We start from the raw sequence: 17,732 nt of genomic DNA, 5'->3' as shown, positions 1-17,732 counted from the left end.
GGCATGGAAGACACATTTGGCGGAAAACTTTGGTCACAAATTCAGAAATGAAGTGTAGTAGTTGTGAGCCAAGAATGCCTCAATGTTTTTAAGCATCTGTGAAACTTCTTAATGTCCCTTGTATCCTGGTTTGTTCCCGGAAAATATTATCTTTATGGGACAGGTCAACTCGATTAAAGATAGAGGGCTGGTAGAGCTCTTATAATAATTTACTGGTTGACGCTTAAATATTTACAGATCTTCCCTGTGTTGTTGTGTTATAGTCGGTATTCAGTTGCATGAGATGGTGTTATTTTCATTGCTGATAAAAATCTGCTGAAATACAAGTTTGCCTTCTTCCTCTCTTGCTTCCCCATTCCCTGCCTCTCATCTCCTGAGAGAGGAATTCCAGAGAAATAGAGTTTTCTCTTTTCTCATCCATTAATTATCTGGTAAAGTCCAATTTGAATGACCTTTGGAACAAGACCTTTCTCTGAAGGTTTGATGGATTGTGTTTTCCTAGTGCGTAGTGACCTTAAGGCATTGCCAATGAATGCTCTTTCTCTTTTTCTCTTTGTACCATCTGTTAATTTTAGGGTTTTTTGTTTTTTGTTTTTTGTTTTTTTTGTCCTGTTGCAGAGTGACCCTTTGCATTCATTATGGCTGCAGAGAGAAGCTCAGTGTGTTGATCTTAGGGTCATTGAACAAATTACCCTAAAACTCAGCAGATTAAAACAACAAAATATATATAACCATGGATTTTATGGGTCTGGGATTCAGGAGTGGTTTGGCTGGGTGCTTCTGGCTCAGGGTCTCTCATAAGGTTGCAGTCAAGATCTCAGTCAGGGCTACAGTTATCTGAAGGCTTGAGTGGGGCTGGCAGATCTGCTTCCAAGACGGTCGGCTCACTCACAGTGCTACGGGCAGAGTCTCAGGCCCTCCCTGACTTCTTCTTACATTTGCATGAGAAGGGTGGGTCTCTCCTTTGGGGTGCTTGAATGTTCTCACAACATGACAGCTTCTTTTTCAGAGCCAATGATCCAAGAGAGAGCAGAGAGGAGTTCATAGTGCCTTTTCTGACTAGTCCCAGAAGTCACAGCTTTTACTTTCAGTATATTGTCTTTATTAGAAGGGAATCACTAAGTCTTGCCCATACTCAAGGAGAGAACTAAGCTGTACATTGTGAAGGGAAGAGTATCACATATTTGTGAATATGTAGTTAATCACACTCCTTTAAATTAAACCAGGGTCTCCTGCCCTTATAATGTTAACTGGGTGGTGCTTTCATCCACAAGAATGATTTCCAAGCAGCCTGACTTCTAGGACACTTGTGAAGGTTTGGCTTATGCTGTGTCTGACTGTTTTGCCCATTTAAATGGGTGTTTTTCTCTCCCACCCCTTTAAATTATTCAAATGCCAGATGTAATTTCTAGAGGGAAATATAAGACATAGATTTAAGCACCTTGAAAGAGCAGTACCTGTTGGAAAAGAATTTTCGTTGACTGACATTTTCCGTATTCCTGTTTCTGGAATTAATTGTAGTAAGAATAGAATCATTTTCCAAACAAACACTAAGCATGATTTTTTAAAAGTCATTGACAAATTAAAATTATTATCAGATTGTACTTTGTACTATTGTAATATGGCTATTACAATAACAAAAATCTGTAACAGGTGTTTTGTCTTCTATTTGTCATGAAAGCTGATGAAGTTGTTTTTATAGCTTAATTTTTTTTTTTTTTTTTTTGGAATCCTTAATTGCAGAGTCTGTGTAGTAGGTCATAGCAGATTCTTTGCATTGGATTTCAGTCCTTGTCTGGAGTAATGAGTATAATATTATGCTAGAAATACTGCTCAACATTAGTGCCATCTCAGTAAGATATCTTTGGGTCATCCCAGGTCATATTTTCCAGTCAGCTTCACTTCAGGTCTGTACCTTTTGCTCTAGCCAAACTGAACTGCTCAGGGCTCTCGGTATTAGTCAGCTTTTGCTGCATGACAGTCCAAAAAAAATCTCAATAGCATACAATAATAAATAATATTTCTCAATACATCTGGGGGAGGCAGGGGCATCTCTGCTCTGCCAGAGCCCTGGCTGGAGAGGCAGTAGCTCCCTAGAGTATGTTCTCCTTGTGACAATGGCAGAAATAAAACAGAGCAACCCAACCACCCAATCATATTTCAAGCCTCTGTTCCTGTCACTGCCAGTGATATCCCATTGGTCAAAGCAGGTCACATGGCCAAGCCTCAATCCAAGGGGTAAGGAAATGCAGGAGCCTATTGCAAGAAAATAAATGTCTAATTCTATTGTAGAGCAGTGAAGAATTCATACCATTCATTCAGTTTACCAAATTCTTCATACATGACTTTTCCTTTCCACACTCAATGCTGATTCCTGTTATGCCCTGTTCTTACAGACTTTCATGGATTTTCACATGCTCTTCCAACTCTCCCGAACTCCCTTTCTTCCTCTGGTTCATTTAGACTCCAACTTTGAAACTTATTTCAAGAGTCACCTCTGCCAGACCACTCCTTCCTCAGCATGGTTTATTTGTTTGGCAGTTGTGTTTGTTGTTGCTACCCTGCGTTCTTCCAGCTGAGTGAAACTGAGTAAAATCTCCCTCGGTCCCCAAGCACAGGCCTCCATCACAGCAGTTTCCCATTATATTGTAATTGTTGATGTCCTTGTCTGTCTTTCTGCTGGACTGTGAGTTCCTTGCATGGGGCTGTGACTTTCATCTCAACATCCCTCCATCCACAAGGAATCTGAACAGATATTTTTAACAAATGAGTGAATGGCTGATCCCTACCTCATTACTATATGAAACATATCACTTAGCACCCAGGTAGAATATACTTTCTTGAGTCAACCTTTATTGATTTCACTTCTGTTAATCCTATTTCACCAATGAGGCTCTGTGCTCCCCACAAAACATATTTAATATGTATTTTCCTTTTATTCCTCATAATACCTGACATCCAGTAGTTACTTCGTGAATCATAAGTGATTTATGGTGCTAATTACCACTTGGCTAGATTTTTGGCTGCCATTTCCCATTCAATCCTAGAGCCATGATAAAAGCAGGAGCCCATGTGGTTAAGTAATCAATCCAAAGACATCCTGTTAATAGCCAATTACTGCCAAGTTGACAATGTCAGCATTTTCTTCAAGTCATCATCATATAAATTTAGCTAAACAAGCAGGGTGAAACTTCTAAATAGAAATTTTGGTTATACTGGGTAGGAAGTGCATATAAAATAGCAAACGCATTGGAAATTTCAGTGCCTAAATTTGTGTGTCTAATTTAAATGTCTGTGGTTGCAAGATCAAAGGACTATATTGCCTCGGGGGGTGTGTGTGTGTGTGTGTGTGAATAAGAGGTAACTCCCTTTTATTTTTAATCATTTTTTTCTTTTTTCCTCTAGTTTTATTGAGATATAATTGACATACAGCACTGTCTAAGTTTGAGGTGTAAAGCATAATGATTTGACTTACTTACATCATGAAGTGATTATCACAGTAAGTTTAGTGAAACTCCATCATCTTGTATAGACACAAAATTAAAGAAACAGGAAAAAAATTTTTATCTTGTGAAAATATTTTTCTCTTAGGATTTACTCTCTTGACAGCTTTCATATATAATGTACAGCAGTATTAATTATTTTTGTCATATTGCACCTTCCATCTCCAGTACTTACTTATCTTATAACTGGAAGTTTGTACCTTTTACTGCCTCCAACCACTTCCCACTCCCTTCACTCCCTTTCTTTTAAATGTAGGAATGTGCTTTGGTGTCTTCTAAATTTCTGGCCTTGAACATAAACAAGTAAAATGGAAGTGTAACATGTACTAGTTTATATGATAAAACTAAAGTTATTTATATTAGCTATGATAAACCATTTTCAGTGAATTTTTTGACATGGCTTTTAAAGCAATAAATATCTCATAATGAATAAAAATACCAAAATACATTTGTGTATCTGGGTGAAAATATACATAGAAAAGATACATTCATTAACCCTTTCCATTTTCATTGATTCTAGATTTGACTTTAACATTTAAATTACTATGAGAATATAGCAAAGTAATTTGACTTTCCTGAACTTTGCTAGCTTGGAAAAACATGATGAAGATCCTAGATGTAAGATGTGTTCATCTTAATAGTGATTCTTGATGCTTGTTGTGAAGGGCTGTTGGTTATAACACATTTTGTTTTAAACTCTGTAGACCCTGACCTTGTCCCAGTGCCCTGACATGGCTCCCTTCTTTCCCAGGAATAGAGAGCATTGTATCACTTTTCAGTTCTCTAAAGAATGAAGACTAGACCAAGCTCTAAATATCATCAACTAGTTGAATATTCATGCTGAATCTACAATGATCATTTTTTAAGCCATAGCAACTGGCTAATTTTTCTGCTAATTTTGGATCATTTATAATTTTCCCAACAGTCAATGTTGGAAATAATATTGAAGGAGGATCAATCAAAATTTTGGAGCTGAAAGTGATAGATTGGCATTTGATCCGACATTCTTGTCATATACCCATTAGGTCATAATATCAGTGGCAATACCAGGTGGATACCTGGTGCCCTGTGTAACCCCTGTTCCTTTTTGCTTTGCACGTGCAGTTGTGAATGGTCCACCTGCAATGAGATGGGGACGGTGTGCATCGATGAGCTGTATGTCTCACTGTCTTCTTTCCCCACCTCCCTTCTCCCTTTACAACTTCCATTCTCCCTCCTGCACTCCCTCCTCCCTGTTGCACTTCCCTCCTCCCCCTCATTGCCCAAATGTAAGTGTGTCTAATTTAGATGTCCATGGTCAAAAGGCCAAAGGACCTCCTGCCTGTATTACCATGTCTCTAAGTGCTAGAAAATCCTGAAGCACAAAATATCCTGTTGTCTTGATCTTGATCTGGTTAATGAGTTCCTTAAGTAACCCTACTAAATGATTAAATGCGCCTTTCCCTGGCTTTCCTGTGGGACTAGCACAGTGTTTATTGGTGGAGTTGAGCTCTGTGGGATTCCCATCCGCCTCAGCTAATTGTATTGCTTTGGAGCACCCAGCTCAGGTAGATCCAGGTTTTGTGCATCCTGAAGCTTCAACAGTTTGAGTTCTCTTTAAGAAAAAGAGTATGACATTACCCACAAAAAAACTAGGTCGGAAGTTCTATGTGCCTGAGGGTCCACATCCAAACTCCACAGTCTTCTACACAGAGTTCGTCATGACCTGGCCTAGATCAGCCCCTTATTCTGCCACTCCCCAGCCTGCAGCTGCCACAGCCATTCCAAACCACTTCTAGTTCCCCAGGCACCTCTCTTCTCTCTCATCTGCGAGTCTTTGTGTGTGTGTTTCCATCTGCCCCTTCTTTCCTTAGCTAATGCCTGCTCATCAAGACTTAACTTCAAGGCGGGGAGGATATAGCTCAGTGGTAGAGCGCATGCTTAGTATGCACAGAGCCCTAGGTTCAATCCCCAGTACCTCCATTAAATAAGTAACTGTAAACTTAATTGCCTCCCCCTACACCCCCAAAAAGACTTAACTTCAAGAGTCAGCTCTACTGGAAAGCCTTCTGAGAGTCCCCACTGATGCTCAGTTCTGTGCCCCCACATTTTGTTGTAGCGATTCTCACCCTGCTTTACAGCTACTTGTTTATCTGTCTGTTTTCCTTACTGCATGGTGACTGGCTACAGGCAGGAAGGATGCTTTCGGCCCTGAGTTCTCCGTGCCTGATATTGGGATTGGACGAGGGAGTTTGCTCTCGGTTGGCTCTTCTCCCTCCTATGGCTGTGGGTCACCATGCCTCCAGGCTCCCTTGCTCTCTGCTCCTGGGCAGTTTAGCCAGTGGGAGGCACTGAGGAGGATCAGAGGGTTTGAAGAGGAGAAAAGTCAATCTGTTTCTCCTCACTCCCTCCCCTGCCTCCTCTGTGACTCCAGTTGTGGGCTACAGCCCCTGTGTGACTCTTGCTTCCACTAGACAATCTCATTCTCATTCTAGAACCTACCAGAGACCACAGGCACTGGGTTCCAGTCACACTATTTCCTCTCAATGTCCCTGCACTCCTAGGGGTGATAGTTGCTTCCTGCTGTAGCTAATGTGTGAGTTGCCTCATCACCTCCATTTGGCTTCACAGTCCTTCTATCCCCCATGTAACCAAGTCCCTGTATTAAATTCCTTTGCCTGAAAGATCTAGAGTGGTTTACCTTCTCCTGGCTGAGCTCTGAGTTACTAGCTATCCAGTTGTTTTATGAAAAAGGCAACAGGGAGAAGGACCTTTAGCAATGATTTGCATATTTTTTTTACATTTAAAATCACTATGTATTTTCCAGTCTTGGCCACTGTAGCATAAAATGTGGAGTCTCACATAATGGTGCTAATCCTACAAGCCAAACATGTAAAAATAGCAGAGTCTGGAAAAGGGCATAAAGTACTGGTTGGATTGAGTCCAATTACTTGCCATCTTGTAGCTAGGTACTTGGTCCAATACCTTGTACCTAGCAGGCATTCAAGCATACATTGAATGAAAAATAGACTTTACTTGAAATGTATCACCAGTATTTCCCAGGCAACAGACAATATAATAACACAGCTGAAGCCGTGTCTCACATTTTCTGTGGCTTTTTGGTAGAATGACAATGAAAGCATTACCAGGCCTTGCCTATCTGCCTGGGCATAAATCCTGGGAATTTCTCAGAACGTCTGGGGTCAAGACGGAGTGAGTGCTCCGTGGAGTAGCATGAGACTCCAGCCTGAGCGCTTGGTGTGGTCAGGGAGGCATAGGAATGAGTAAAATCTCCCTACTCAGAGGCCAACAGGCCAAAGAAAATAGGAAACCCATAAGCAAGGGCTGGACCCTGGACAAGTCATCAACGTGAGCAGGGTAAATCCTCTTAAAATCAACCCTAAGTCTTTCTCAAAGCAGAGGGCAGGTGTGCAAAACAAGAGAAGTGAGGAAATGTGATAAAAAACAGAACTGATTTCTGAGTGTGGAGCCAGTGAAAATGTGCAGACTAATTGGGCCACCAGTTCAGGAAGCCGTGACTACAGCAAACAAGACGAGAAATGCAGCCTATTAGTCTTGCTTGGGGTGGGGAGGCAGGGAGCGTTGTGGTTAAGTGTGTCAGCTTCGGCACCAACCTGTCTGTGTTGAAATCTTGGCTCTTGTTACTTGCTAGCTAAGGACAGGTGACTTCACCTTTCTCTCTCACAGCCTCTTTTGGGATTAGTAGGAGTGCCGCCCTCTTGGTTCTTGTGAAGACTGATTTTATACATGGAAAGCATCTGGCTTTCAAAACCTGATGAGGCCATTTATAGGCAGAGCTGATACACCAGCTAGCTACATTTTTGGTTTAAGTCCGCAATCAGATTTGGTATTTTATTCATTCATCCCTTTGTTTGACAGATATTTCTTGAGTGCCTGATATGTGCCTGGTTCTAGGAATACAATGATGAACTAAAACACAGATCTCTGCCTTAGTAGATCCCTAAAAGAAAATATTGGAGGATCAGTGTTAGATTAGTGGTAAAGGGAGACTCAGGTTGCCCTGATGTGGTTTCTAATGAGACTCTGAAGGAAGAATGACTATGACAAAGGTGAGGGTTGTTGATAATGGTGGAGACCATGCAAGTGTAGTGGGGAGGGGTGTATGGGAAATCTCTCTACTTTCTGTTCTGTATTGCTGTGAACCTAAAACTGCTCTAAAAAAGTAAGGTCTATTTAAAAAGTTTTAAAAAAAGAAAGAAAAGATCTTAAGATTTTAGTAAGAGAATAAGATCTAAAAGAGTAGATATTAAAATTTCTCATTAAAAAAGAAAGAATGAATGAATGAATAATAGAAAAGACCTGTCTTTATCCTAAATATTTTTGGTAACTCCTTAGAAAACTGAGGATATTCTAATCTTAGGTAAATCTCATTTTTGGTAAGTTACATCTTCATTTATATCAGCTGTGCTCGTTTTTTTAAAATGGGAGAAACTTAAATTTAATTGGAGTCCATTATATTCATCTCTAAGAAGCACTCGTAGTTTATATTGCCACATAAGGAACTTGTTAGGAAAAAACAGTGTTCACAGAAGCCAGGCGTGTGAAAGTCAAAGCAGAGCTCCAGCCTAAAGAATTTTGTTTGTTGTTCCTTCAAAGGTCGTGCTTGCTGTTAACAGTCAGCCGCATCTTGATGTAGACTTTCATTCAGCTAATCTTCTAGTATTTTACTGGACCACCTACTGTGGTCTAGCTCTGATGCTAGAGCAATAAATGAGGCATGATCCTTGCAGTCAACAGGATCATAGTTCCAGGCCAGATGAACATGAGAACAAGCAATGCAGTGGGATGAGTGCCAAAGGAGGCACAGATAATATGGAGGCAGATGGTTCATTCACTCATTCATTTGTTCATTCAATAAATATTTGTTCATTAGGTACTATGTGGAAGGCACCACAGAAGTGTTGGGGATGTAGCTATGATTGAGATAGATAATCTTTGACCCCTGATCTGCTGTGCTTCTGCCTGTTATGGTTGTAAAGAAGCTTTGAGTTGAGTCTTGAAGAATGAGGAATATTTATGGAGACAGCCAAGGTAATAAAGATATTTCAGCAGGGAATGTCCTGTGAACTCTGGAATTCCCATGCTTTTGTGGAAAGGATGCTGGTACTTAGCTCTGGTGACCCCCTCTCACACCAGGTGGCCCCACCTTGGATCCTCACAAAAGAGATGTGTGAGGGAGCCCTTAGTATGAGTGATAACTGTGTATAAAGAATGACTCTGCCCAGACTTTATTGTCATCTCATGGACAGTCAGAGGCTGACATTTTAGGATATTTCATTTCCCTCCTATTAATTAGGTCCAACTTACCAAAAGTATATCCAGTTTTATTTTTAGAGATCTGAGGTCATTAACCTTAGCCTTCAGTTTCAGTCCTCATCTTCAATACTTAAATATTGATTTTTTAACATGCTTTTTTTTTTCATTCCAAAAAAAGATTTACAACCAAGTTCAGTTGTCAAGGACATGAATATTCCTTCAGTCTAAGAAACATAAGTGAAGACATAGACAAAGTATATTAGCCTACATGTAGTTGGAACATAACTCCAAGGATAATAAAATCTAAAATTCTCTGTTAATGTATTACTGTATCCTTAGAGTTTTGTTTGTTTTTTAAAGCCGTATTGAGGGACTGGAATGTTCTTGTGAGGATTTTCCTCTTACCTTGACTTGTATTACAGATGACACCAAACACCACTTGGTTTTCTCCACATGACTGGAAAATTAGAACAACCAGACTTTCTACTCCCCAATCTTTTCCACCTTTTGCTTTCTTTGTGAATAAGCAAAGGATAGGCCAGGAAACTCTTATCAGAGGTTTGTTCCCAAGGATACTTTCCTGGATGTCCTGTTCAGCCTAATCTCCTGTGTCTTCCGCTTGTGGAGGATCCCAGAGAAGCCATTCGTTAACATTGAGCTTTGGGTAACGTAAGGTCATGGGAGGTTTCTGAGTCACCATGCAGCTTGGTGTTAGTCATCGGTGTATTTTCTTGTGCTCCAATTCTTTAAAAATCAGTGATTCCCTGTGGGGAAAGTGATTCCAGTTCTCACGGAAGAAGAGGCAATTTCTGCTCGATTTCCAGACGTACATTAGGACACAATCGTTTGCAAGACAGGGAGCACCTACTTCCAATTTTAAAAAGTCCTCACTCTAATTATTACCCAATTAGCTAAATCAGTAACTAATTGGATAACACCCAGTCAACATACTCAGGGTGGTTTTCTGTCTAAACAACTTGATTTAGCAATTGAGTATTAAATGTTAACTAATCTGCGTAAGTTCTGTGCTTTTTAAACTCAGGTCGGGTTTTGAAAAATCACTCCTTTCCTATTAGTCCTTAGGAGAAAGGTCGGGCTCAGAAGAGGAGGTCAGAGGTTTGGTGGTCAGTGTCCTGCCCTCTCCCTGCAGTTCTGATCTTCTGTGAGCTCAGGAAACTCCACCAAGGCCACGTGCAATAGACGTGGGTGTTAGGGAAGCAGAGCAGCGGTGAAGCAGCCTTGAGGACCACTAACAGGGAAGAAGGGCTTTTTAAAAGATGACAGGTATACCTTGACTCCAAGAGGTGGTCACAAGGAACACAGCAGATATCAAAACTTCAAATCAAAGGGGCTGCACATAAGAAGCTGCTATTGCAAGAGAAAATACCGTATCAACACCTTTCTTTCTGGAAGTTACAAACCAAGGTGTTAAAAGTGATTATTTTCTAGGACTGGAGTCCTTGTTTATTGTGTCTTCTAATTTGTCTACAGTGAATATGCATTACACTTAGAAGGGGGGAAAAGTTATTTATAATTTCAAACACTTTCAATCACTTGCATGCCTGCCATCTATCAAATTGATTACTTTCCTTTATTTACATCTGCTAGGCTTTGCTACTTCACCCACAATTTCTTTGTAATTACAGAGAGATGCAGTTCTGCATTCTATTATTTCAAAGTATTGTTGTACATGAAAAATAGATACCAGAGACTTTCTGTGATGTGAGCCAGGGTAACCCAGATCCCAGTCTGATGCAACTCTCTGTCTGACTGGCTGGGTCTCAGTGTAGCAATCCTCTCACCTGTCCAGCAATCTTGGGATAGGACCTGTTTGGACGATGAGGTGTCAGCGTATATGTTTCTTTGTTTTTCTGCCTGTGAAAATGTATAGTTTGTTAATAGCACTGTAAATTATTTGGAATAAGAAGTTTGTTCAGTGGAAAAGAAACATGAATAGGTTTAGATTTTTATGGGGCTGAATCAGCCAAATCAAACACAGGCTTTCCTGAAGCTTCCAAGTTTTTAATGGAAACTCACGCTCTTTAGAACTTTGCTGCCCTAATTATAATTCATGCCTTTTGCAGATATATTACAGGGTGGACCAAAAGGAAAATGTTAGACACGTCCACTTGTGATTTCTATTGTGTTACTAATGGAGTGCCAACTGCGTACGTTGAATGGTCTGGTGCGTGCAAAGACACAAGCCAGTTCCTGGCAGGCTGAGCCACTTCAGTGGGAGGGAGGACAATAAACTTGCAGTATTACAAATGCAGACGCCATGCTCAGATACAGAACCAGCCTTCTGTATGTGGTTGTGCATAAGTTACCAGTGTCAGAATTTAGAAGTCCCATGGTAACCATAACCCCAAACCAACCCTCATCATTGTCTTCATCAGAGAGGTCCTTTTGAAATACAGAAAAATGGAACTATCCAGATTTCAGTTTAAGGGGAACTTTTTATTTTCTTTTTTTAAAAACAGGTTTAACTGGTGTGAAGGGAGAAAAAGGAAATCCAGGCATTGGAACTCAAGGTCCAAGAGGTCCCCCTGGGCCAGCAGGTAACACTTCCTACCTCACAGGGAACTGCAAGGTGGAAATCCTAAATCTTTACATTCACTTGACATTGAGGAAAATGGCCATATTACGTCCTTGTGTCCAACTGGAATGGCTGTGTTTCTCATTCATTTCACTGGAAGGCTAGTTTGTTAGTAAGGGGCCTCCCAACACACAAGCCTTCAAAGTTATAGCATATTCTGGGATCTTATTGGTTGCATGAATTAGGCTGGGCGAGGCTATGCTGTAGTAACAAATAAACCCCAAATGCTTAGCTCATTGACCCTCACCCAAAGTTTGATGTGGGTGGGGTGAGTCCCCTCCCCCACACTTTGGAACAAAAGGCCTTGAGGAGAACGATAAAGGAGGCACATCAGCTTTCTGAGTGCAGGATGACTGATGTCACTTCCACTCATATTTCACTGCCTTGAACTAGTCACATAGCCCCACCTGCACTGTATGGGAGCCTCAAAGTCTAGAGGAACTCATGAGTATTTGATGAGCATTCGTAGTTTCTGCCACCTTGATTGTATTATTCAATGAGTTTTGTGTAAGTTTTGAGTTTTGTGTATTTTATTATGTGCTTCTAGAATGGTCCATAGATGATCATACTCATTTATTAGAATAAGTTTGCAGTCCTATTGGGTATTTATAATCCCAGTCTTGGCCGTATTGAATTAAATGCTTCACAGATTTTCCTTTCCAACCTAATGATGATTGTGGAAAATACTTTTGTAGGAGTGATTCCTAATGCAACAGATTGACCTTGAGCATAAATACTCCTGTTGTTAGAGATTATATGAGGGACTGATCTAGCTTAATGCTTTACACAGAATGAATGGTTGGTGGATGTTTATTGAGTGGAACTGAATGTATCTGAGAGTCACAACACTTTTCAAATATTAGGTGGTACTTGTTTCTGATTTGATTTTCATTTTGGTTCTTGTTGAAGGAGATATACTTTTTAAATTTGTTGAATCTAGGTCTAAATCAAAACAAAACATACACACACACACACACACACACACACACACACAGCCTGACATACTTCTTAAATTCACAAAAATTTTAATCCTCTCATTTTCACTCAATCTAAGTCCTCAGTTGTTATAAGCTATCCTAAAGGAATTTTGGATTCATATATTGGGTCCAATTTCAGACTTTTCATTTTTCTTCTCCAGGATAATTTCTTTCAGACCTAAACTAATTTATCTCAATTATCTGGGGAGATCAAGTATGTTCCTGTGTGCGTGCACATGTATGTGTGTGTGTGCGTGCCCATACGTTGGATGCATCAGGAACCTCCATTGGGAAACAAGCTCCGTAAAGAAAACAAGGTTGACGGTGGTATGCTCCTTTCCCTTTAATACCCAAGAGGTGATAGAGAAGAATACATTCTGCTTTCTGGTTTCCTGAGCTGATTAAAAGCACTGATCTCCACGAGGACGTGTGATTGCATTATGATTCTCTGTCCTGCAAATCCAGCCTAGGAATAGAACTCAATGAGCAGAGAGAGGCAGATCACCCTAGATATCAAGATGTGTAAGATGGCTTCTTGTAAAAGTTAGTTGACGGAAGTCACCCTGTAGTGGTAAAAGACCAACTGTTCTCCTTTGTAACTACTTCTTAGGACCTTCAGGAGAGAGTCGACCAGGAAGCCCTGGGCCTCCTGGCTCTCCTGGACCAAGGGGTCCACCAGGTCACTTGGGGGTGCCTGGGCCACAAGGTCCTTCCGGCCAGCCTGGATACTGCGACCCCTCTTCATGTTCTGCCTACGGTGTGGGAGGTAAGTGTCATCCTCTTGTGGGATTTGAGCAAAGTCTTACTATGCTTAGGCCCATAATGGTGGGGATGCTATGAAAAGTAGACCTGTGATGAGCATGGAGCAGAGCTTGAGCTGCTCACCAACTTAACTTATCCAGAGGCATTTTCTATAAAGTGCAAATTGCTGTAGAGGTTACCCTTTCAGAGGAAATTTAAAATAATCCCACATCTAAGTCTTCCTTGCTTCTAAATGGCAATCCACACAGAGTTGACCTCTTACTTTATATTTGATCATTGAGGGACATGTTTGAATGTTCTTTTGGGCCTCTCATTCTGTGTGACTTCTGTGGTATGGCCAAGATGTCCCATAAAATGTTACTCTTGTGGGCAAACCTCAAACTTAGAACTTCCCCCGTAATTAGGAGGGCCCTGGAGATGCATTGGGTGACATCCTGCCCACCACATGCATGTTAGGTGACCAAGGATAATTTTAAGAAACAAAAGTGACCATGCTGTCCTTGCCTCTTACTAACTACTGGACTGAGATTCTGAAAAGAGTATGCTTCCTAAAAATCCCTGCAGTCTGCATGTGGAGGGTTGGGTAATGGGACGTTTTCTAACATAGTCACTCTTGGAAGCATCAAGAGAGAGGATCAGAGAAGGCTTTGGGGCAATGAACTTATTAGTCAGTGAATTTAAATTTTCTGCTTTAGAAGAAATTTAACCTTATTTACCAGAGGGACTGGTCAAAGTTTTGCTGATATGTTTTTCTCTGTTCATCTCTTCCCTCCCTGTTCTCTCAAATCTCCCTGTCCCTTATTAAGATCTGATCCCTTACAATGATTACCAGCACTGACGTGGAACTCTTCCACTCTGATTACATTGGGCTGGGCAATTGGCTATAGATACAGAACTGTCCTGTTGACCACCACACCCAGCCTCTGCCCCTAACAATGGGCACGCCGCTTCCCTGCCTCACCTGCTTCCCTACCTGCCCACTTTCACATCTCCTGCCCTCCCTGCTCCAAACACATACAACGATAATACTGGAACATAAGCAAATCACATGTGTCAGTTGTCATAGGAACTGACTGCTCCATGTCAGCCTGAGTGTAGGTGTAAGATTGTCTACCAGGAATGTATCTCAGCCTTCCCTAGGTGACGGCCCAGGAATAGTTACTTCAATGTCCTTCTCCTCTTTCCTGTCCCCTCCCACAAGGATGGGCATCTTTCTCCCTGACCAGTCTCCTACCCCTTCCTCTTCTGATCACCTCCCTTCCCTACTGTCCCCTGGTGATGGGCTTCTAACATGAGATTGGTTTTTAAAATTTATTTTTCTTGCATAATTCTGCTGACATTTCAGGGTTTCTTTTGTAAATAAAACATATAATATTTAAGCACTTGGCTGCGATGCTCGTTTGCTAACGGTTTCTGCCGTGTATCTGTCCCGTCCTCCTTTCACTAACCATCTGAGACCTCGTGCGGAAGGTGCAAGCAGCGTGGGGGATAAAGGTGGCTGCTACTTTCTCCCCAAGCAGGATATCTCTGTACTTTAGTGACCAACTCTATGTCTCTGTGGACCCATATGAGGAGAGGATATCAATTTATGGTTCCTGGGTTCTATCAAGTCCCCACCCCCACTCTTCTTCTCTAGTTTCTCATCCTGATCAGCCAGAATTCACCCCTGTTCAAGACGAGCTGGAAGCCATGGAACTGTGGGGCTCCGGGATCTGATAGTCTCAGGAGAACTTGGAAGACCAACCACAAAAGCTCTTAAGGCAACTTAGTCAAGAAGAATGTCGTTGTGTGGTTTGTATGCTGCCTTTTGGGGGCTCGTTTCACCAGCCTACATCTCCTCCTTGGATGTGTTGAATATTGTTATTATCAACAAAAAATTATATTTTTAAAAAATCCCCTTCATCCATGACACCGTAGGATTGATTTCTCTTTGTTGTTTTAATGGCGCACTCAACAAAAAATTGGCAAAAAAGTTTGAGCTCTGGAATCTTTTCTGTGTTAGATGATCTCAAGTCCTCAGAAGCAACAAGACAGGTGTGGTTGTGTTTGAGGGAAATACGGTCCCAGCAGAACAGGAATTCAAAGGAATTCAATGACTATGCCATTTATCCCTGTCCCCTGTACGAATGACCTTGCTGAACAGAAAAAAAGGAACATGATCAGAGAAACTACCTCTTGCTTAGTTGATATGTCCAACTCTGAGATCACTTGGTAACTAGCTCCACTGGTATCCAGGAATATGTGCTAGAATATGACCTTTCTGAATTCGGTGATTGTAAAAGGAGATTTTTGTTTGACATGTAAAATAATGACTTTCCACTGATTCTGACGCAAAGAGATCCAGTTTTGATGAACAGTCCATCCCACAGTACGTTCCAGAGCTTTCCCTCCTTAACCACATGGATTACTTTGTACATGCAGATATGTGTTTGCAAACCTATTTCCATTCTTTTTTTATAAGCAAATAAAAATTTAAAACAATATACATGGGTTCTTTCTATTTTATTGCATTTCTGTGCATCACCTTAAACTTTTATAGTCTTAGCTGAGGTTTAGCCAGAAAAACAACAGTTGCCTTCCTTTAGACAGGCATTCAGACTTTCATTCATTCATTCATTTATTCATTCATTCATTCTGAGTGCGGTAGGATGCTGAACAGGAAAAGCAGCTCACTTGAGCCTAAGAGACTGGCAGAATTCTATTACTCATGTGTAACTCACCAGACAGCAATGACTGTGAAAATGTAAGACTGATGCTAAAAAAATGTTTGCCAGTGGTTGGCTGAAGAACCCATTTCTCTTTTGGTTTTAAAAAATGTCTGAAAAAAACTCTAGAAGACAGAGAGGAAATGAGGCTGAATCTAGTATAATTTGCCTTTTGCTTACAAAGGAAAACACCAGATGTTTGAAAAAGATTTGGATTCTATTAATTGTTCGTTGAGAAGAGAGATGAGAGGGAGCCATAAACTTAATGTATATTCCTTGTCCTCTGTGGCATCTCCCTAATAACAGCTAATTGACAAAAGTAGGGAAGCTGGATCCTTCCTGGATCAGGGATGTCTGTGAACTTCTTTGGGTCCCCTCACTACATAGGTTGGTTTAAGACCTTTCCTTCCAAAGATTCCAAACAGAAGGTCTATGTGTGCCTTTGGGGAATCCAGGCAAATAGGGTTTTTTGTTTTTGCTTTTTATGCCTTTGCAGGAAATGAAAGAAGACTGTGAGCAGATAACCAACAATGGTTCTTTCTAGTTATGGTACATGATTCCACATGTAGAAAGCAGGAGTAATGAGGAAGAAAGCTTGCACAAGATTGATCAGAATGACCTGACCTGGAATCACCAGAGAGAACTCCTCTTTAAATGACTGGGTTATGTCCTTAGTCCCTTCATTCCTTTGTATCTCAGATTTCTTACTCTTTAACAAGTAAGTCTCAAGAAGGATATTCTGTATGTTTCAGTGTTTGGTCTTTAGAAAACATGTAGACTAATGTGTCACTCAGAAGACACTCAGAGTTTGATATAAGTGGTCAAGTGTAAGCCACTGAAGGTTCTAGCCCATTCATATTCTGGAGTTGTGCAAGTGCACTTGGCTTTGATTTTCCTTGGAGATCTAAATTTGTTTATTTAAGCCACGGGAACGTTTCATTAGTTTATGATTTGTCATCAATTGGACCCAGTACACGAGGTTTTTATTGAGTGAAAAGTTCAAAATTAAAGGTGTAATTCAAATTCAAGATTTTTTGTGTTTACAATGCATTGCCTTGTAATAAAAGTTTATTTTGAAGTGCATTTTTACTGACTTACTTATTTTGGCAGGAAGATACTTATAGCTTTATTTATAGTTTATATCATTTCTGAAAATAATAAAGCATCATTTCATTAAACAGATATGACTCTTCAGAATTCTTATCACTTTTGTTAGAAAAGCTCTATTTCTTTAGGGAATAGTCATTTTAGGGTAGAATTTTGTATTCAGAAGGACCTCGATTTAATTCCAAGACAGCCTTCCCTTCCCCTTTCTTTTCTACCTCCTCTGCCTCACCCCATTTTCCCCTAATTAATCTTGCTGTGTACCAGGGACAGTTTTAATTATGAGGATAAAAACCATGAACAAGAGAGATGTGGGCTTGTGCCCCTGAAGCGTCCTCTCTAGTGCTGGAGAACGGCGGGAAATAAGTGAATAAGCAAGCAAAACGAATGGTATGAAAGACACAGGAAACGTGCTAAGACAGGAATAATGAAGAGAGCAGAAAGGAGCACCTGCTTCGAAATGGGTGGACAGAGAAGAGGGAACCATTTCCCCTGCTCCCTTCAGAAGTGACACACATTGCTGCACCGACATTTCAGTGGTCTGAGTAAATGGCACGAGCACATTGAACCCCCCAGCGGGGAGAAGGACATGCTCCCCATGTGTTGGGAGTCAGAGGAGAACTAGAAATATTGGTGAGAAGCAATCAAAGCTACCACTTAATGTGTTAACTCATGTGATCCTCACAACAACTCAAGAGCTAGTTCACTATTATCCAAGTTGTCCCAATGAGGAGACGGAAGCACAGAAAAAGTTAAGTGACTCCCAAGGACACACAGCAAGAATTCCAACCTAAGTATTCTGGCACAA

General features: G+C 40.8%; 1 protein-coding gene across 3 annotated transcripts in view; it reads left to right on the top strand.

Moving 5' to 3' along the window:
- COL14A1 (collagen type XIV alpha 1 chain) overlaps positions 1-15,598 on the top strand; it is a 184,338-nt gene extending 168,740 nt beyond the window's left edge. For 2 of the 3 annotated variants that reach the window (XM_014560694.2, XM_014560692.2), the window contains exons 46-48: positions 11,261-11,338; positions 12,964-13,119; positions 14,752-15,598. In XM_014560694.2, coding sequence (XP_014416180.1) covers positions 11,261-11,338; positions 12,964-13,119; positions 14,752-14,831 — 314 coding nt within the window. In that variant the 3' untranslated portion in view covers positions 14,832-15,598. Of the gene's footprint in view, positions 1-11,260; positions 11,339-12,963; positions 13,120-13,921 lie in introns of all 3 variants that reach the window. The other variant, XM_014560695.2, reaches the window with a different exon arrangement.
- Positions 15,599-17,732: the final 2,134 nt, after the last annotated feature.

The sequence above is a fragment of the Camelus ferus genome, chromosome 25 (genome assembly GCF_009834535.1).
Source record: "Camelus ferus isolate YT-003-E chromosome 25, BCGSAC_Cfer_1.0, whole genome shotgun sequence".
NCBI classification, from domain to species: Eukaryota; Metazoa; Chordata; class Mammalia; order Artiodactyla; family Camelidae; genus Camelus; species Camelus ferus.
Note: the sequence above shows the minus strand (reverse complement) of the source record. Positions and strands in the feature narration are given on the sequence as shown.